Consider the following 19,621-nt stretch of genomic DNA (forward strand, 5'->3'; position numbering starts at 1 on the left):
GGAGTCCCTAACACGACATCACATCCCAATGGACCAAAGAAAAGGCTTTAGCACAATCGAACTAAAAAAGAAACGATCCGTATTTTTCTTTTGGTCGGTTAAGACCACCACCTGTAAATACTGTCATAGGTGGAATGTTTCACACTATTCTTATTGTTGTACTATGGTATAAAATTTAGTACGTGGGGTTACCCAAAAAAAAAGATGTAAAAAAAATTACTAGTCTAAAATAAATGTGTGGCTAAAATAATGTAAGTATATAACTATCAGCAAGCCACTAAAAAAAAGTAAATAAGCTGAAAGTTGTAATCGAACGGGGTTAAGGTAAAGCGAAGACTTTAGAGTCTTCAGGAGACATTATATCCAGTCTCACTTTTTTGATCTCAATGTTATGCCTATCTGTATACGCAGGTAAGATAGGGGGACGCTTGTGTGGTCTTAGCTCTAGTTGTTTTGTGTCGTCCGAGGTGTGTCCTTTATAACGGTATTGGGGTGAGTTGTCGTCAATAACGGAAAAGTAGTCAATATTAAAACGACCAAATTCTTGCTCTAGTTGGAGCAATTGTTTATTGGTTTTGTAAACGTTTTTGCCTTGTGCAAGTCTGTTATGTAAAACGGAACGGCGGTCAGCTAAAGGTGTGATTTTTCCATGAAAATGGTCTTGAAATTTAGTGAGATCTTTACACATATCTTCACGATATTCTATACGATTGGAGGAAGTACCCCAGAGTTTAGCTCTAGCGGAAAGTTCTTCTTCCTGGGCACGGCGTTTAACTTCCCATGCTTCATGTTCTTTTTGTTGTCGTACAGCTAATTCATGAGCTTCTTTGCGTTTTCTAATACCATCGAACCAGAATCCACATCCTGGTGAAAATTGTTGACCTTTGATTTTTGCCTGTCTCTTAGAAATATAAACAGGTTCATCAGTTACATAAGGGAGAAGGTCGTTAGGAATCCAAATGCCCAACTTCTCATGCCACGTCTCCTCTTCTTTGAGGAGAATGGGTTGTGGTGTGGTGGCAGGTGAGTGAGTATGTGAAGTACTAAGTAAAATATCCCTTGAACGTTGTCGAGAGAGTCGATCTTGGGTCGTGCGTGAAACAGTTATTGCGCGTACAGCGCCTACAGGTCGCCTGGATCGTTCAGGAGGTATAGGAAAATTATAATCTTCCGCAAGTCGGAGCATCAGCCCTTTATAATATCTTAAATGTTGTACAGGTTTATTAATATGTTGTGAAGGTAAAAAGAGGAAACGGTGTTGTCGAGCACGGTGTAGTTTTTCGTCAAGAGTTACCAAACCATTGCGAAGTAATTTCTTTTTCTTGTGACCACGATTGTAGAAAACAGATCTACAAGCCCGTTGAAAACGGGATTTTTGTTTTTTGCTCCTTTTACTACTGTCGGAGTGATGTGAACGGAAGTTATTAAATCGTTTTTGATACATACGACGTTCTATGTGTATAGGAACGGAATGTTGATCATTAGCTAGGTATGAAACATCATACGAAATTCCTAGACGGGTTGAATGAACGTGCTTATTGGTACGATGTTGCCATCGTTTATGGATAAGAGTTGCATGAAACTGCTTGTTATTTATGTTATCATCCGATAACAGGGTCGGTTTCTTGATGTTATGAAAAATGTCTAAATTTTTTTGATGAGAAACGCAAGCGCGTCTATTATGAGACATAATGTAAGGAGAGGGGACACGACATATCTGTGTGTGTTTGGGTTCAAAATTGTAGGTGGTGGAAAAATTGCACGGTGTAAATATACCGAAGTAAAAACGGTAACGTTTATATGAAAAATTAAAGAAAGTTTTTGTTTGTGAATTTCTAAGTGTGACTTTATCAGCACGTGAATTGACAAGAAAATATCTATTAAGCAATTTGGAACGGATAAGATTAAAGTATTTCTTTTGGATGGAGCGTGGGATAACTTTTTGATGAGAAAAAAAATGTTGTAACATCTTACTAATCTGAAACCTCAGATTAGGAAAGCTACAGGTGGAAGAGTAGCTAATAGGGGTTGATTTCATGTGATAATCATTTGTGTGTATTTTAAGATGAATATCATTGGTGTTTGCTGAGGGATCGGCTAACTCAAAAAAGAAACTTTTTGATCTTCTGATTTCGTAAATCTTGTTACATCCAGCCCGATTGGGTTTAGTCACGTGAAATTTGTGAAATGAGACGTCGAAAGAAAATTTTCCCAAGGGAATAGGTTTTTGAAAAGTAAAAACCATATTTTTAATATGTGTTTAAAAGGTAAGATAAAAATATAGTAAAAACTTCTTTCAGAGGTCGGGTAATAAAGAGAAGAACCTTTCCATAAGAAGCCACCCAGTGGTCTTCTATCTTCTCAACGTTCAAAGACGTAAAAAGGGTGTAAAATGTAAAAACAGTATTTAACTGCGGATTTCTATGTGAAAAAATGGAAAGGGGAAAGAGTTTTTTTTTTATTTAAGTGAAGTTTCTTTAACGATTGTATTTCGCATAGTCAACACCTGATTAATCACGTGATCATATGATTTCATTGGCTGGCAAATGTTGATCATCGCATGAGTAACTGTAATGCCGTGACTAGTTTATTAGTTGTGAGGCGTAGTATTATATTTATAAAATTTTATAGTATTTTTACTTCTGCGGTCCGTAATGACATTAAAATGGGCTAATCATAACTCCGGGATCACGAGTAATGTTTAGTATTACATAGTTCTTGTGTTCACTTTTATTTTTAGATTTGGGATTGGGAATTAGGATCGTAATATTTACTTTATAAGGATAAAGTGTGAAGATCAAGAATTGCGAATTTTGAAAAGTTTATAATTATGAAAAATGGAAAACGACATTTTTGAAAAGGGAATCACTTCAAGAAAATGCATCACTAGTATCAAAATTTGTTAGGATCAAAATTCAAAAAAGGGAGAACTGAAATATTTTTGTGGACTTAGAATTTATTTCGATGAAAATCATTTATTATAATATGAATAGGGGTAAATTTAGACCTCATGAAAAGGGATTATTAAACCAAGCATTATATTATTTTGTCGTAATTTTATATTATTAATAAAAATATCATTTTTGTTAAGACTACGGTGGCAACGTGATTTATCACAGGCTTAGGCCTTACAGTACTTATATCGATATCGTCTATTTTTTTATTATTAATTTTTTTATTATTAAATAAAAAGATTTTAGATGAATATTAAAAAATCTTACAATAAGTCACTTTTAATTTGACTTACTGGAAAATTATATAATAAGTCTATTTATTACAAAATTAGGTCCTAATATTATCAGTTATAAATATTTTTTCAGTCCTATTATGGTAAAATTAAACACTATGTAAACTGAAAGAATTTTAAATTCATTGTAGCATAATTTAATTTAATAATAGAAATGAAAATAATACATAAAAAAACCAAGTAAATTTTTACTAAATTTTTTTTTAAACTTATCTATATAACAAAAAATATGCCTGACGTTTAGAATTGTCCCATATAGATAATTGGATTGTGTAATATGAGACATACCTGCGCCTATTTATTTATTACACAAAAATAAAAGAAAATTGGTTTTTCATCAATTGAATAACAATCATATTTGAATATTAATAAGGATACTATCTAATGACAATCAAATTTGTTAAACGCAAATTATATTTTCTAAAAAAAATATAAATATAAAAATAAAAAAAAATAAAAAAACGCAATTATTTAATCATACTAAATAAGTAAATGGTAGTAATATTTTTCTTTTTTTGGTTATGAGGCGTAAAATATTACGCCTCAAGGTCACAAAATTTATGTGAGACAACATGAAATTTTGATCAACAATTTGCATTTTACTAATTTATCAAGTAAATGAACTTTAAATAATTCATTCATTCTTTCTTATTGATTACATTATGTCCACCCTTCGATATGAATTAATTCATGCAACAATTAATAGAGCGTCTACATTAACAGATACTAATATTTACAATGATATACATAAACAATTTGAATTTCAAAAACAAACAGTCCTTGCTGATAAAATTCTTACAAATGATGAAAAAACTTTTGCAATAAGATGGATAACTAAAGGTCATGATCGAAATAAAGTTAATTTTAATTCAGGAACAAAAAGAATTTGTGAAAATTGTAAGCAAGAATGTTTAGCCACATTATATTGTGAATATTGTGTTCGAAATTATTTAAAAGAAGATTTTTCAAATTGGACATCTGGAAATAATGATATTGATAATTTAATACAGAAATGTCAAATGGAATCACTCATGCCGAGTAAAATAGTTGAATGGATCCCATATAGTAATTTAGAAAATATTAAATATTTAACAAAAGGTGGATTTTCTGAAATTTATACAGCAGATTGGATTAATGGACATTATGAAGAATGGGATTCTGAAAAAAAACAATTAACGAGACTCAGGAATCGTGGTACAGTGCTTAAAAAGTTAGAAAATGTTGAAAGTGCAAATCAAAGTTGGATTGAGGAGGTTTGTATTATTGTATTCTATATTTTATAAAATTGTTGTAATTTTTGTATTAGAAATAGTATTTTTACAAATTATTGTCTTTTAGGCTAAATCGCATTTAACTATAAGTAATAAATGGGCAAATGTTGTTCGATGTTATGGTTTAACGCAAAATCCATCAAATGGAAATTATATGCTTGTAATGAATAAAATGGATATAGATTTAAGAAAATATTTACAACAAAATCATAATCAACTTACATGGAAAGATAGAATGAAAATTATTAATGAAATAACTCTTGCACTTTATTATATTCATTTTGAGAAAGCAATTCATAGAGATTTGCATTCTGGAAATATATTATATTCACAACTAGCCAATAGTTGGATCATTAGTGATCTTGGATTTTGTGGACCTGCTGATAAATCTTCAACAAGTATATATGGAAATCTTCCTTACATAGCACTCGAAGTTATTGTTGGAAGAGAATATACTTTTGCATCTGATATTTATAGTATTGCAATTCTTATGTGGGAAATTTCATCTGGACAAACACCATTTATAAATTATGAACATGAAAATGATATTGTAATGAATATTATTAACGGTATAAGGCCAAAAATTGTGCCAGGAACTCCATTAGAATATAAAAATTTAATGAAAGAATGTTGGGATGCTGATCCATTAAAAAGACCTAATATACTTACACTTTGGAATAAAATACAAAAAATTAATTTATATTATCAAAATATGTCAGATGAATTATTCAAATCAGAAATGGATAATTTAGAAATGAATAGAGTAGAAGAAAATTATACGAGTAGTACAAGTAAAATTCATAACTTTGGAAATCTACCTGAACCAAGAAATGCAACAGAAGGTATTAAGTGTATAATATTTTATTAATGAATATATTTATTTTAAAATACATTATTGATGTTATCTTTTATTATAACAGAAGAACAAGAAGGTATAACCGTATAAATAATAATTTCTACTATTTTTTATAATAATCCAGTTTAAAATACTAAACACTTTAAATTTTACTGCTAATTAGTGTTTCATAGTAAATTGTATGATTTTAACATTCCTGACGATAGTAAGTGTTTAATAACATTATAGCGTTGAATTATCATATAATGATTAATTAATTTTTTATAGTTGACGACTTTAATAAATCAAATGAGCAGAATAGTAGCAAAACATTAAAAGTAATTACTATTTTTAGAGGTAATATATTTTAATTATTGTCAAATCGAGATTGATTTATATATTAAATCTATATCTTAATTTTTAGATAGTAATAAAAAATTATCTAAATCATTTAAAAAGTTGCAAATAAAGTCAAATAGTAAGTAAATTACTAACGAATAAATTATTACTATATCAATTTAATTTATTAAACGCGACTTTTATTTAAATTTAGATGATAAAAAAGAAAAAACTCAAAAATATGTTGTTGGTAGGTGAAAATTTTACGTAATAAAAAACAATTTTAATACTATTCTAATTCTATTTACTTATCTATTACAGATGATGACGAAGTATATAACAATCCAAACTTTCATTCAAAAGAACAAGATGAACTGGAAATTCCTGATGGTAAGCTCTTAAAATAAAGTAGAAAAAATAAATTTCTTTATAAAGCAAATAATTAACCTATTTTTTATCTTTAGATGGATTTTAAATTTTTTTGGTAAATCAAATTAACAATATTTTTTTTATATTTTAAATTATTATCACTTATTTATTTATCGTGGATTATTTAAACACTAAGACTAGAGTACAAAATTCTTAGTTTGTAATTTAAATAATTTTAATAAACTTATTCAAATTATTAAAGTATACTATTAAATTATTCAAATTTTTTAATGTTGTTCTATTATAATAAGAAAAAAATTATCACTTCGATGGTAGTAGCTAAAGTTTAGATTTGAGTATTCAATAAAATTTATTTTTCCAAAAAAAAAAAAATTAATAAACAATGCTTTGTTTAGACATAATATTACGGTGAGAACGGCGAGAAAAAATCTACATATTATTCGGCTTTATCTTTAACCTTGCATATTATACAAAAACGTGGCTTTATAACTTAAAGTGATTTATTCGTAAGTCATAAAGTGAATATGAAAACAAAAGCACGGAGTATAGTGATTGCTTTCAATAGGAAAATAAGTACGGGAAAGACCCTTAAGCAGGAAAATAAGGAAGATCTTTCAAATTCAAAGAAATTTGCATATTATTTATTAAACATTTTTTCTATTTGTGTAATGCATGTGATATTTTTTCATAATTGATATTGCAGAAAAATTGAGTATTAAAAAAATGCGAAAAAAATTTGAAAGCAAAAATTCTTTATTGTATTTTTTCATAAAGTAATACGCGAGAATAAAAAATGTAATAGAGGTAGATAAAACGGATAACATAATAATGTAATTTACATATCCAAAGTTTTGGTAAATGGTAATAGCGTGGCTTAAGTGGCTTGTACGAAATCACGCGTCCGGATGACTAATCATTTATCACATTGTCATCTGACACGAATCACACGATTCGTTCGACATCAACATAAATAAATACGCACTTTAAATTCCTAACAAAAATAAAATACAAAATAAAATAAAAATGGCAAAGTTATATAACGATATACTACATTATATTTTTCAGAAATTAAATAATGATGGAAGTTCTTTACTTTCTTGTTTATTGGTTAATTTAGACAGAATTTTGAAAATTCTAAATTGAATAGTTCAAATGATTAATTTAGATTCCAAATTTAAACTATTTCATTTAAATTCTAGTGGAAGGCAGCTTTTAATGATGTTAAGTCATGTCACATTATAGACGTATGACTCATATAACTCCAGAGTAAATTTGATTACGTATAACATTATAGAGTTATTAGGCACGGAGTATTCAATATGGAGAATGACTTGCTGTCATTATGCCACGCACTTTACCTCAAATCTGTCTATCCCTTCAATAGTTTTTTTTTATCATTCAAATTATTCGCAATTAATTAAAAATTTTTTTTTTTTCATAAACTGAATATCAAATTAAAGTCAATATTTATAAACAGGGAAGTTTTAAAAATGAACACAAAGTATCTTGGTCAAGATAGTAAGTCCCATTTGTTTCATATTCTTCCTATGTATTATTACCATTCTCAAGAGTTAAAATTTCTATTTGGCTTTTTAACCACCTTAAGAAGTGAAAAAAATTTATTTTGGCTTTCTATTACACAACTGTTGAATAAATATCATCCCTGAATACATGGGCAATCTTAATAATATGTGGAAAACTAACTTTTGAAGTACACTGACTTAACTACCTTAATTTAAAAAATAAGATGCATTTTTATTTTGCAAATTTAGAGTTGATTCCGATTAATTTAGGAGAATTACTGGGTTTAACCACTCCAGTCCTCAATTCGGGCACCCTAAATTTGTTGCTGATAAAGGCCTTGGAATATGCACCTTCCTTTATTACTAAATAAACAATGGATTACTAATGAGTAACTTCTTTACAACAGGTCAATACTGAAAATAAATGGTTAAATACAAAGTTAAGAACCCCTATGGAAGAAGAAATAACTTCATACAAGAAACTTAACAAAGAAAATCACAACAGTACTGGTAATTCATTTATACTTTATTTTTATAAATGTTGAATTATATTACTTTACTTTTTTAGATATAATATAACTTTTACATGGACAAAAACGGAAGGATTCTTCACTTGAACAATTGTTAGTTCGAAATTCAAAACATATAATGTAGGAGATCATAGAAAGAAAAGAAAGTGTTCCAAAGATAGAATTGTAGATCCTTTCTTATGAACTATAGTAGATTCAGGCAATTAAAGCTTAAACAATGAATTGGAATATATTCTGACTTGAAGGATAATGAGTACGAGGATGATCTAGAAGTCAGGTCTAAATTGGATTCAGTATACCCCACCAAAGATAGCCTGATGGAAACTTGGCTATTTCCTTCTGAGAAATTAGTAGTTAATTTAGTAAGTGGCCCTCCTTTATTACATAAATCTCAATAAGTTTAGATCATTATTTTCTTTTCCTTTTGCTTTTCAATCTGACTTATATTAATTTGCACATACCCATCATATATAGGGATTACACATCTTGGAATAAAGATTTAATAGCCAGAATGGATTAGGAACGATGACTGGAAGTAATTATAAAAAAGCATTGAATATCCCAAGGATTCATGAAGACCAGACGTGGAGAAACTTTTTAGTGATTTACTATAAACAGCAATTATTTAATAAAACTCATGATAATTCCTTAATAATTTTAAATCAGTTACAAATAATTCGTAATTTTTCGTTCCAATAGATTAATTTTGGTAGAAATCATGATAGAAAATTTGAAATTGATTTTTCAGGTACTATATCCATAATATTTTCTAAAATATTAGCTTTTAGAAATTTACAAAAGATGGTATAATTAAGTGAAAGAATAATTGAGAAACTTAACTAAATTAATATTATCAAATAAGGAAAGTATTATATTATAAAATTTTTCTTTGAATTCCTAAATGACACTAACTAAAAGACATAAATATAATGATATAATGATTTATTAGCTGTCAGTAATTTATTAAAACAAGATGGGTAATATTTAATATTTTCATTTTATTCTATTTTATTTATTAAAAGGGAATGAAAGTAAAAAAAAAATTCATTTAAGATAAAATATAACGAAACCAAGATTGATACCATCGTCAAAATTATAGTGTATAAATGAAGCAAAAATACATTTATCCGATATTTGACTTGAAATAAAATTTTCAATATTTTCCTTATTATTAAATGAGAATACAAATAGTGCTTAATAGTAGTTAAATCCATCATGAAAGAATAATTTGTACTTTGAGGTTAATTCAGCATAATTACTAAATTGTGAAATTAATCAAATTAATCAATTTGGTCGGTCCAAAAGAGGTTTTCTATCATATATAAAACGAAAATATTTGATTGAAAAATTTTAGGGAAAAGTAATTTATTATTTCATCTTAAGATTATTTGAAAATTTTCAAGTAAAATATTGGATAATTTCATTTTTATATATCTATCCTGTCAGAAGTACATGCATATATGGTTATGCATGGTTCCATTTTTGTGATCACGTCGTAATTTATCCAACTAAAATAATAATAAATGTTGATATTAAAGCTTTCATAATAATTCTTTATTTACTAACAAATTTGTTCCAAAAGATCTAATTTTGGCAAATAATCATAGAAAGTTTTTCAAGCACAATGTCCACAATATTTACAATACTTACAGAAATTTACAAAAGTTGATATAAATAAATGTTAGATGCTTTGAAATAATTGTTGAGGGAAAGTAAAGTTGTTGACAGGTAGTAAAGTATTTATATTAGAAAGTTTTTTTGGTTTATCTACAAATTGAGAAAGTTATATCATAGGATGGGAACCACTAAATGACACCATTCTTTATTAACAAAAAGATGGAAATATAATGACATTTTATCTTCACATCATTAAAAATAAATATAAAACAACCGTTATTTAATTTTACCAAATTATTTTATTAAAAAAAAAAAAAGAATAAAATGAGAAAAAAAGGATTCTGCTATTCATTACAATATATAATTATTTATCACCATAGGTATTTGACCCTTTGAGTTTAATTAAATAATTCATTATACTGTAATCTTAACCCTAATACTAATCTCGAAATTTTACTATAGAATCTATATACTTAAATATCACCATATAGTTACAAATAGATATATCCAAAAAAAAAAATTCATCTTAAATAAAATTTAATTATACGCGAAATTGAAATGATCATAAACTAAAAGATTTGAACTTGTTATTATCCTTTCACCATAGTATTTGTTAACAACATCTACATGTCCGGTTGTAATATGCTCTCCATTATCATTGATGTAAAAGCAAAGTGGTTTTCGCTCTCTATAACTTTCAAAAAAATTTATAAAAGCACTAATAGAATATTCCAAATTTCCACTAATTGTTATATCAGTTAAATATTTTGGAGAAAATCTAATTAAAATATTTAATAATTCATCCCCCATATCATTATTTTCATTAAAACTATTAAGGCATAAACTCATTAAATTATTACAATCCATTAATAATGATTTCACATAAATCAAATCATCAGATCCAATATATGTAGTTAAGTTCTCAATATTTGGACAATGATTAGAAATTGCTTTAAGTAACATTCCTGTATTATCAGCAGATCTATTAGACATATAAACAGAAATATATGTAATGTTTCCTTTTGTTTTTTCAATTAACATTGCCAATTCCTTAAAGCATAATGAACCATCATCAATTTCAAGAAACTGAAGATTCGGAAATTCCGAATTTGCTAAACATTTCTGGAATTCTTTAATCCCTCCATAATTTTCACAATCATAATAAATTGTTAGATCCTTTAGATTGATAAGTGATGTTAAAAACGAATGTGGAATAATTCCAACTGAGCCAAATAACGAAAGTTCATTTATTGTACAGCCTTTTCTTGCTAATGCCTCACTTAGTCCCTCACACGTCCCTTTCTTAATATTAAAATCAAATGATATAATTTTTAAATTTCTTTGTGCATTGATTAAAGAAATTAATCCGGGAATATCTTGAATGAAATTTCGAACATATAGTGCATTCAAATCTTTGCAAATTTGTGCCATTTGATAAAGATTATGTGAATCTACATAATATAAATCAATATATAGACTATAGAGTTGGGAGAAAAATGTTATAGCTCCTGGAAATGATGGTAAAGGTTGAGAAGTTCGCCAATCCAGTTCTTTAATGCCTTCACATTGACTAATAAATAACTTGTAAATTTCTTGCTCTAAAAGATTTCTTTTTTTTGAATAATCAACAATACTTAAATTTTCTTTAAATACTACCTTTATAATATTATCTATAATTCCAGTTCTATGAAATTTACAAAAACTGACATAATTAAACGTTAGGGTGTTTGAAAGAATTGCTGAGGATAACTTAATATTATTATCAAATAAAAGTTGTTTTGAAGATGTTGGTAGGCAGGAAAGTATTATATTAGAATATTTTTCTTTTGATTTCTCACAATTAAAGTATGGATAATTTCCCCATAAGATAGGAACTACTAAATGATACCATTCTTTATTAACTAAAAGACAGGAATATAATGATTTCTTATCCGCTTGTAACTCATTAAAAATTAGGATAAAACAATCGATATTTAATTTTTCCATTTATTTTATTTATTTGTTCCAAGAAAGAATAAAAAATAAACGGCGTAAAAAAAAATAAATAAATGGCAGAAATGTATACGCCTACTATGTAATTTGTGTATACTTGGTTAGTACATAAAATACATGAAATTGATTTAATATAAAAGTGTCAATGATCTGATCACAAATTTATCTGATGTCACAATATGCTTGATGATTAACGTATTACACAAATTTAACTATTAACTGTTTCAAGTTACCAATATATTATTGTTTTACCAAATAGTATATAAATTTCCGCCTAGATCAATTGGATGGAAAAAATTCAAAGTAATTATAAATTCTTTGCTTGGGCAAAAAAAAAAAAAAATATTATTTTTAATCTGACCAATCATCTTTTAGTGATTTGACAATTTTTTTTTTAAAAAAATAATTTTTTTTCCAGTTGGACAGGTCAAATTTTGATTTTTTTTTTCATGAGAAGCAAATAATTTCATTTACTTTAGTTCAATAATATTATAATAAAAACATTTGTGAAATTAAAACTTATCATGAATCAAGAAAACCATTTTTATGATTATATTTCTAATGAAAAAAAAATATTTTTTTTATTGGAATTGCTAAATTAGAGGACGACGGAGACGTCTAAGCTGGTAGTCACGTGATCCTAGAGAAAAAGCTCATTTTTCGTAATATAACTTCTCAACACATGAATAACTTTTAAATTAACTTATTGTAAGTGCATTTTAACTTGCTCTGCAAGTTTACTTAGAGCAAAAACGAAGATTTGAATACCGTTTTTGAGTTATTTGACTTTTTTATTTCGTAAAATGAATCTAACCATTTTTGGATATGATCAGCAAATTTCATTCGTTCATATGTAAAGTCAAAACCAATATTCGAAATTCACTTTTTTTCCCTAAATAAAGTTGCAGAGCAGATTATCTTATTATTTTTCAAGTTCATATTAATCTTAGTTTGTAAAAAAATTGTCTAAACATATAATGTTGAAAATCACGTGACTACCCACTTTAGGCGGCCCCTAAATTCTAGATAATGGAACTGGGAAAAACTCTGATAAATGATAATTTTTCTAGTTTTTATTCTGAAGAAACTCAGGCTCGTGATCATTTTTCTGAAAAATTCTTTATAGGGAACGCATTCAATTCGGTCAGAGATATCCACTTTGCACTATTGACATCGGAGCGCAATTGTTTGCATTCATCAATCATGCCTTGCATATATTCTGTAATTTAAGTTATATAATTTTTTGCCCTTTTAAGTCATGTTGTAAGGAGGAGAGTTCCTTGTTAGATTCTTGATATGATTTTATACAAGCTCTGTAATTTTTCATATTCCTCTCATAGATTTTTAAGTGCATCAAGGGCATTGTTAAGTCTCTCTTCTAACTCTTCTTCACGTTTACTTCCTATTATTACCCTTACCATGAAACTTCTTAGTTTCATATTTTTGTAAACTATGAACATTATTCATAATATTAGAACTTTCATCCAGTTCGAATTTGTTATCAATAAAATCTTTTTTATCAGTAACTTTTCTGTATTACCAGAAAAACTGAAAAGTACTGGTGATACTGAAAATAAACTAATATTATAATACCGATTTATTGCAATTAGATTAAATATATTTTAATACATTGTAATAATTAACTTTGTAATAAATCCAAGGAATAAAAGAATAATAAAAAGCATTTTCATTAAATTAAGCCAATAAGAAACATGTTTGTAAAAGAATCTATAATAATTAGTGTGATACCTATATCATTTTCGTTACAAATTTTATTTTAAAATTAATTAATATATAATAGAATCCAATAGAATGGAATAGGAACAACAATTCAATAATTAAAAATAAACTAATTAATTTGGAAATGAATGTAAACCTATACTAAAAGCTCAAAGATCTCAATTTCCAAAAAAAGCATATTACCAAAAACACCTGCTGTAAAAAAACTACCTGCTGCGATCAGGCACTACCTGCCACAACACCCACTGTACCTACCTGCTGTGATACCTGCCATACCTGCCGTAAAATGCAGCACACTTTCGACAACACACTTTCGACAAGCACAGCTCGCCATAAGAAACGAGGCAAAAATTTTGATTTTAGCACTGTATAACCTGAAATTGTGTATGACCTACATAAATAACTTATCATATATAAAAAAATTTTTATCAATTACCACTCAAAGAACCTGAAATTTATTTTGGATTTTTTATCATAATCAATACTGGAATTAATTTCTAAATATTTTCTGTCAAACTTTAAATATGATTTCAAATAGTTTGTGTATTTACCTAAAAATTTTTTGCTCAAAGTTATAAAGATTTAAATTCTTTTCATATATGTAATTTTTTGTGCTACATGATTGACATTGATTTTATCCATTTTGAAAATATTACTAAGCTTATGTAATACTTACATAAGCTTATTTAAATTGCATTATATAAGATTACTTTTTTTGGAATTTTAGTTTATTAATAAAATTTTTTTGAACTTCTATATAATGTTTCCCCAAAAAAATCCTTTAAAATCATCTAACATTCTGAAATATTTAGAAAAAAATCTTATATGTTGGACTAGTAGAAATGAAAAGATTGATAACTTCATCCAGGAAATACAATTAAAATTCAATAGCGAAAATGATGTAATATTTGAATGGATACCATACAATCAGTTTAATGAAATCAAAGAAATAGACAAAAATGGGCTTAGAACGGTATATTCAGCAATATGGAAGGATGGTCCAATATTTTACAATGATCAGTATAATAAATATACAAGAGATTCAAATAAAAAGGTTTCTTTAAAATGTTTACATAACTCACAAGATTCCATAGATTTTCTAATTAATGAGGTAAATATTAAAAAATTTAAAATACTTTTTTTTTTAATTTAGTATATTTACCATTTATACATATCTAGGCTAAAATGTATTCAACAAAATATAATGCATTTCTTGCATTGTATGGAATATCTCAAAATCCAGATACAAATGACTATATTTTATTAGTTCAATATAATTCTATAAACATAGCAAAATGGTTCAGTGGAAATGAAAAAATTGATGATTTCATTCAAGAAATGCAATTAAAAATGAGGGATCATTATGATAATGTATTTGAATGGATACCATACAATCATCTTGACAAAATTAAAGAAACAGGCAAACATGATTCTACAATAGTATATTCAGCAATATGGAAGGATGGTCCATTATTTTACAATAATTGGTATAATGAATATACAAGAGATCCAAATAAAAAAGTTGCTTTAAAATATTATTTTCATAATTCACAAAATTCTATTGACTTTCTAATAAATAAGATAAATGAGGTATGACAATTTTATAAATATTCTTAATACTTTTAATATAATGTATTTATTATCTCTTTTGATTATATTTAGGTTAAAAAATATTCAACAAAAAGATTTAACAGAGTAATTTGGGATGTATATGGACTATCTCAAAATCCAAATACAAATAATTATATTTTAGTTTTGGAATGGGCAAGTGGGAATGAAAAAATTGATGACTTCATTCAGGAAATGCAATTAAAAAGAAATAGCCATAATGATATAATATTTGAATGGATACCACACGATCAACTTGATGAAATTGAAGAAATAGGCAAAAGTCCTATAACAGTACATTCAGCAATATGGAATAATGGTCCATTATTTTACAGTAATTTGGATAAGAGGTATATGAGAGAATCAAATACAAATGTTGCTTTAAAACATTTACATAGCTCACAAAATTCTATTGAGATTCTAATAAGTGAAGTAAGAAATTCTACAAATATTCCTAATATTTTAATTTTTTTTTTTTATCTCAAATTTATTTTCAATTCAGCTTAAAAAGCATTTAACAAGTATATTCGGCAGAAAGGTTGCTAAAATATATGGAATATCTCAAAATCCTGATACAAGTGATTATATTTTGGTTCAAAAAAATTTAATATTGATGAGTGGAATTAAAAAACTTGATGATTTTATTCAAGAGATGCAATTAAAAATTAATCACTATGATGATGCAGTATTTGAATGGATACCCTACAATCAATTTAATGAAATTGAAGAAATAGGCAAGAATACTAATTCTATTACAATGTATTCAGCAGTATGGAAGGATGGTCAATTACTTTATAATTATCAGTATAAACATTATACACGAGATTCAAGTATAGAAGTTGCTTTAAGATGCCTGCATAATTCAGAAGATTCTATTGATTCCCTAATAAATGAGGTATAAGATTTTTATAAATATTTTACTAACTTTTAACAATAAAATTAATTTATTTATTTTATTATTTATTAGGCTAAAAAATATTTACCAAAAAAAGTTGCATTTGCCATATTATATGGAATATCTCAAAATCCAGATACAAATGATTATATTTTGGTTCAAAATAATTTCATAAACTTAGCAAATTGGATTAGTGGAAATGAAAAAATCGATGATTTTATTCAAGAAAAGCTATTAAAAAGGAATAATCATAAAGATATTGTATTTGAATGGATACCATATGATCAACTTGACGAAATTGAAGAAATAGATAATAATGATTCAACAGTATATCACACAATGTTGAAGGATGGTCCATTATATTACGATGATTGGGATCTTAGATATACAAGAAAATCAAGAAAAGTTGTTTTAAAATATTTATATAACTCACTAAATTCTGTTGACTCTCTAATAAATGAGGTATAACATTTTTATAAAATATTCTTAATACTATTAATAATATATTTCTCACTTTATTTTATATTCAGGCTAAAAAATATTTAACAGATGATATATATGGGATATCTCAAAATCCAAATACAAATAATTATATTTTAGTTCTGGTAAAATAGAATATGCAGGAAATTGGTAACTTAAGTAGATACTAGGTAATGTAATGTTTATCCATTTATTATAACAATATAAGGTACATAAAAAATTTTTTTTATTTTACATTATGTACCTTATACATACATGGAATCTTGTGACATGATCAGCTTTACTTGTTTGTTGTTTACAGCTACAACAAAATTATTTCTTCCACAAACTTTCTTTCCTCCATAAAAAATATTTTTTAGAAATCTATTAAATAAAAAGTTAAAATGTTTTTAAAGAACTTAAGTGTGGAAACAAATATATTTTTTTATGGATCTCTTAATATTAATTTTATCAATTAAATGAAATAAAGGAGAGTGAGTCATTTAACAAGTATAAAAATACATATATGTTAATGTTTTAAATATTTATGAAAAAATAGATATTTTTTAGTGAAATAACTATACTAAACATATTTTCAACAGCACAGTCTGCTAAATGAAATTGGCTTAGAAAGCTGTTCAGCAGATATGAAACCATTCAAATATTAATTTTATTGAAGCAACTTCACTATTCATAACAATATTAATACTTTTACTGGATTTACTGATTTACTTCCTAGTTAATTAATTTATTTAGTTATTTTAAATTATAGGTAAATATTATAAACATGTACCATATATATTAAGTATTTTTCAAATGAAGAATTTAATTGTTTAAATTATATATAAATATTATATAAATAGAATTAAATAAATAACTCATATCTATAAAATAATTTTTTAAATAAAGAATTTAGTTAGTTTAAATTATATGTAAATATTATATAAATAAGTAATAATAGAATTAAATAAATAAATAACTTACTCTCTTACCTCTATCGTTATTGTGAGCCATTACTATCAAAATTCCCCTTAACTGGAAAGTATAACGTAAATATATCTTTTTTTATTTAATTATTAAACGCCTTTATTAATATTGGCATACTATACGATAATAATATTTATGCAAAATGCATTGTATGAGAACGGAAGTACAAGTAGACAAACATAACACTTGAAGTTAAATTTAGAGAAAATAATTTGGTATAAAAAATATCATGAAATGTTTGTAAATTATTAATATATACAATTCCAAAGAAGGAGAATATAATAATGTTCGAGTGTAATATTCGGTGATATTAGATAATATCTCTTTAGATGATTGCTTGTCAATTGTCAAGCCTCATTGTTGCGTGAAAATTTCCCTAATAAAAACATCTTGGAAATGATCGGCAGATCATAATTTTATTATTTAATCTTATTGCTTCATTTTTTTTCATTTTTTTGTACTGTTTGAGTCAATTCTATAAACTAGATAGTAGACATAATATTAAGAAAATATTCGATAGAATAAATTGAATATAAATCTGGTGTGCAAAAAAAAATCCAATTAACTATTAGAATTTAATAGTCTATTAATAGTCTGTACCTCATGTCTTGTGTCACTACACCAAGTACTACAAATAATTATATATAATATTTGGTAAAAAATGCTTATACAGTATGTTCGCAATGAACAAAGGATTATTTATTTATTTGTTTTTAATTTATTTGGACTATTTTAGATAATATATATATAATCATGTTATCACGCTTTATATTTTGTATCTGCGTGTAAATACTTGCATAACCTAATAAAGAATTCAGCTTAACAAGATTAAAAAGTAAAGATTTCTGTATAATCTTCACCCGTGCAATCACCTTATTTCGGCTTATTTTGACATACGGATAACATTAAAGGGATAGACATTTTATTTTTTACTAAAATAAAATAATCATTTTATTAGAGAAATAAAGAGCTATAAAAGCTATTATATAAAAATATTCTTGGTTGGAGAATTTGAGTAAACTATATAAATTTGATATACCAAATTGTTAGTATAGTTAAATTTTATCTGCTGTTCTCTTATCAATTATATGATGATAAGCTAATTGATCAGTGAAATTCGTGAAATGACAAACTGCATCTTATGACGATTAGTTTGTCGGTATCTAAAATCGATTATCGTAATTATTTTTTTCATATAAAAAAGAAAAAAAGTATGCAAAAGAAAGCCCAGTGCAGGAATTGAACCCGCGTTTCCACGATCAACCTTTGAAAATTTACGTTTAATAAGTTGTGGCGTTCTAACCAACTGAACTAACCGGGCGATTAGTTTATTTAACATTTCATTTTATTATTGATATACAGAAAAATAAACACTCAATGTTTATCTGCTGAATTATATGATGGTAATACTAATTGATCGTGAAATTATGAACTGAGATCACAAATGTCCTATTTCATATATAGTTTGTTCAATTGAATATTATAATTTTAATTTTTTTTATATATAAAAAAGAGTATGAAAAAGAAAGCCCAGTGCAGGAATTGAACCCGCGTTTCCACGATTTATCTTTGAAAACTTATATTATTTAATTAAGTTGTGGCGTTCTAACCAACTGAACTAACCGGGCAATTAATTTATTCAACATCTTATTTTATTAATTATATATAGAAAAATGAACCACATATGATGCAACGCTAATAATTACGTATTTGATGACCTGATATGAGCGAAAACTACTACAGGAACATACATGATAGTTGAGTTATTATTACTTGATAGACGCAATCCTAATTATAAAATATGACTCGTGAATACGATTCTCCTATAAAGTAATCGAAATGATCGAGCTGAGCAAGAAAATGTTACTATTACATGGAGTATATCGATGATTAGATAATCTGCGCATACCCATGCAATGATTAGAACACGTGACAAATGATTACTCATAATATTTTATTAGTTGATCGTGGATTTACTGCGTCTGTGGCCAAACCTTGCACATCATAATAATTGTGTAATTTAAAGAAACTCTAATTTTTTCTCTCCAGAAAAAAATTTATAAGGCGTAAATTTTGTGTAATAAATTCTAATATATATGATGATCTTTTCTATATAGTGTTATTTTTTAGGGGGAAGAAGAAAATTTTATTGGGTCATCCCTCGTCATTTTTATGATCAACATTTAAA

General features: G+C 26.4%; 4 protein-coding genes across 5 annotated transcripts; 2 read left to right on the forward strand and 2 right to left on the reverse strand.

The window, feature by feature from the left end:
• Positions 1-319: 319 nt before the first annotated feature.
• OCT59_025645 (uncharacterized protein) lies at positions 320-1,690 on the reverse strand (the record flags this gene model as incomplete). Of its 2 annotated transcripts, none has more annotated exons than XM_066139977.1 (1): positions 320-1,690. In XM_066139977.1, the coding sequence occupies one exon, from the start codon at positions 1,688-1,690 to the stop codon at positions 320-322; it is 1,371 nt and encodes a 456-aa protein (XP_065992222.1). The 2 variants fall into 2 exon arrangements, with proteins under 2 accessions (XP_065992222.1, XP_065992221.1); XM_066139976.1 differs by having other exon boundaries at positions 320-688.
• Positions 1,691-5,416: 3,726 nt separating this feature from the next.
• Positions 5,417-6,167, forward strand: OCT59_025646 (uncharacterized protein; the record flags this gene model as incomplete). The annotated part of the gene is made up of 7 exons (XM_025331307.2): positions 5,417-5,450; positions 5,538-5,579; positions 5,642-5,710; positions 5,778-5,831; positions 5,907-5,942; positions 6,014-6,082; positions 6,157-6,167. 7 exons carry the CDS (start codon positions 5,417-5,419, stop codon positions 6,165-6,167), a joined length of 315 nt encoding a protein of 104 aa, XP_025189635.2.
• Positions 6,168-10,289: 4,122 nt separating this feature from the next.
• On the reverse strand, positions 10,290-11,738 carry OCT59_025647 (uncharacterized protein; the record flags this gene model as incomplete). The annotated part of the gene is made up of 1 exon (XM_025312400.2): positions 10,290-11,738. One exon carries the CDS (start codon positions 11,736-11,738, stop codon positions 10,290-10,292), a length of 1,449 nt encoding a protein of 482 aa, XP_025189634.2.
• Positions 11,739-14,244: 2,506 nt separating this feature from the next.
• On the forward strand, positions 14,245-16,601 carry OCT59_025648 (uncharacterized protein; the record flags this gene model as incomplete). Its single annotated transcript, XM_066139998.1, has 6 exons — positions 14,245-14,595; positions 14,664-15,074; positions 15,147-15,524; positions 15,595-15,987; positions 16,060-16,449; positions 16,518-16,601. The coding sequence occupies 6 exons, from the start codon at positions 14,245-14,247 to the stop codon at positions 16,599-16,601; spliced, it is 2,007 nt and encodes a 668-aa protein (XP_065992223.1).
• Between the last annotated feature and the right edge of the window lie 3,020 nt (positions 16,602-19,621).

Source organism: Rhizophagus irregularis, chromosome 5 (genome assembly GCF_026210795.1).
Source record: "Rhizophagus irregularis chromosome 5, complete sequence".
Taxonomy (NCBI): Eukaryota; Fungi; Glomeromycota; class Glomeromycetes; order Glomerales; family Glomeraceae; genus Rhizophagus; species Rhizophagus irregularis.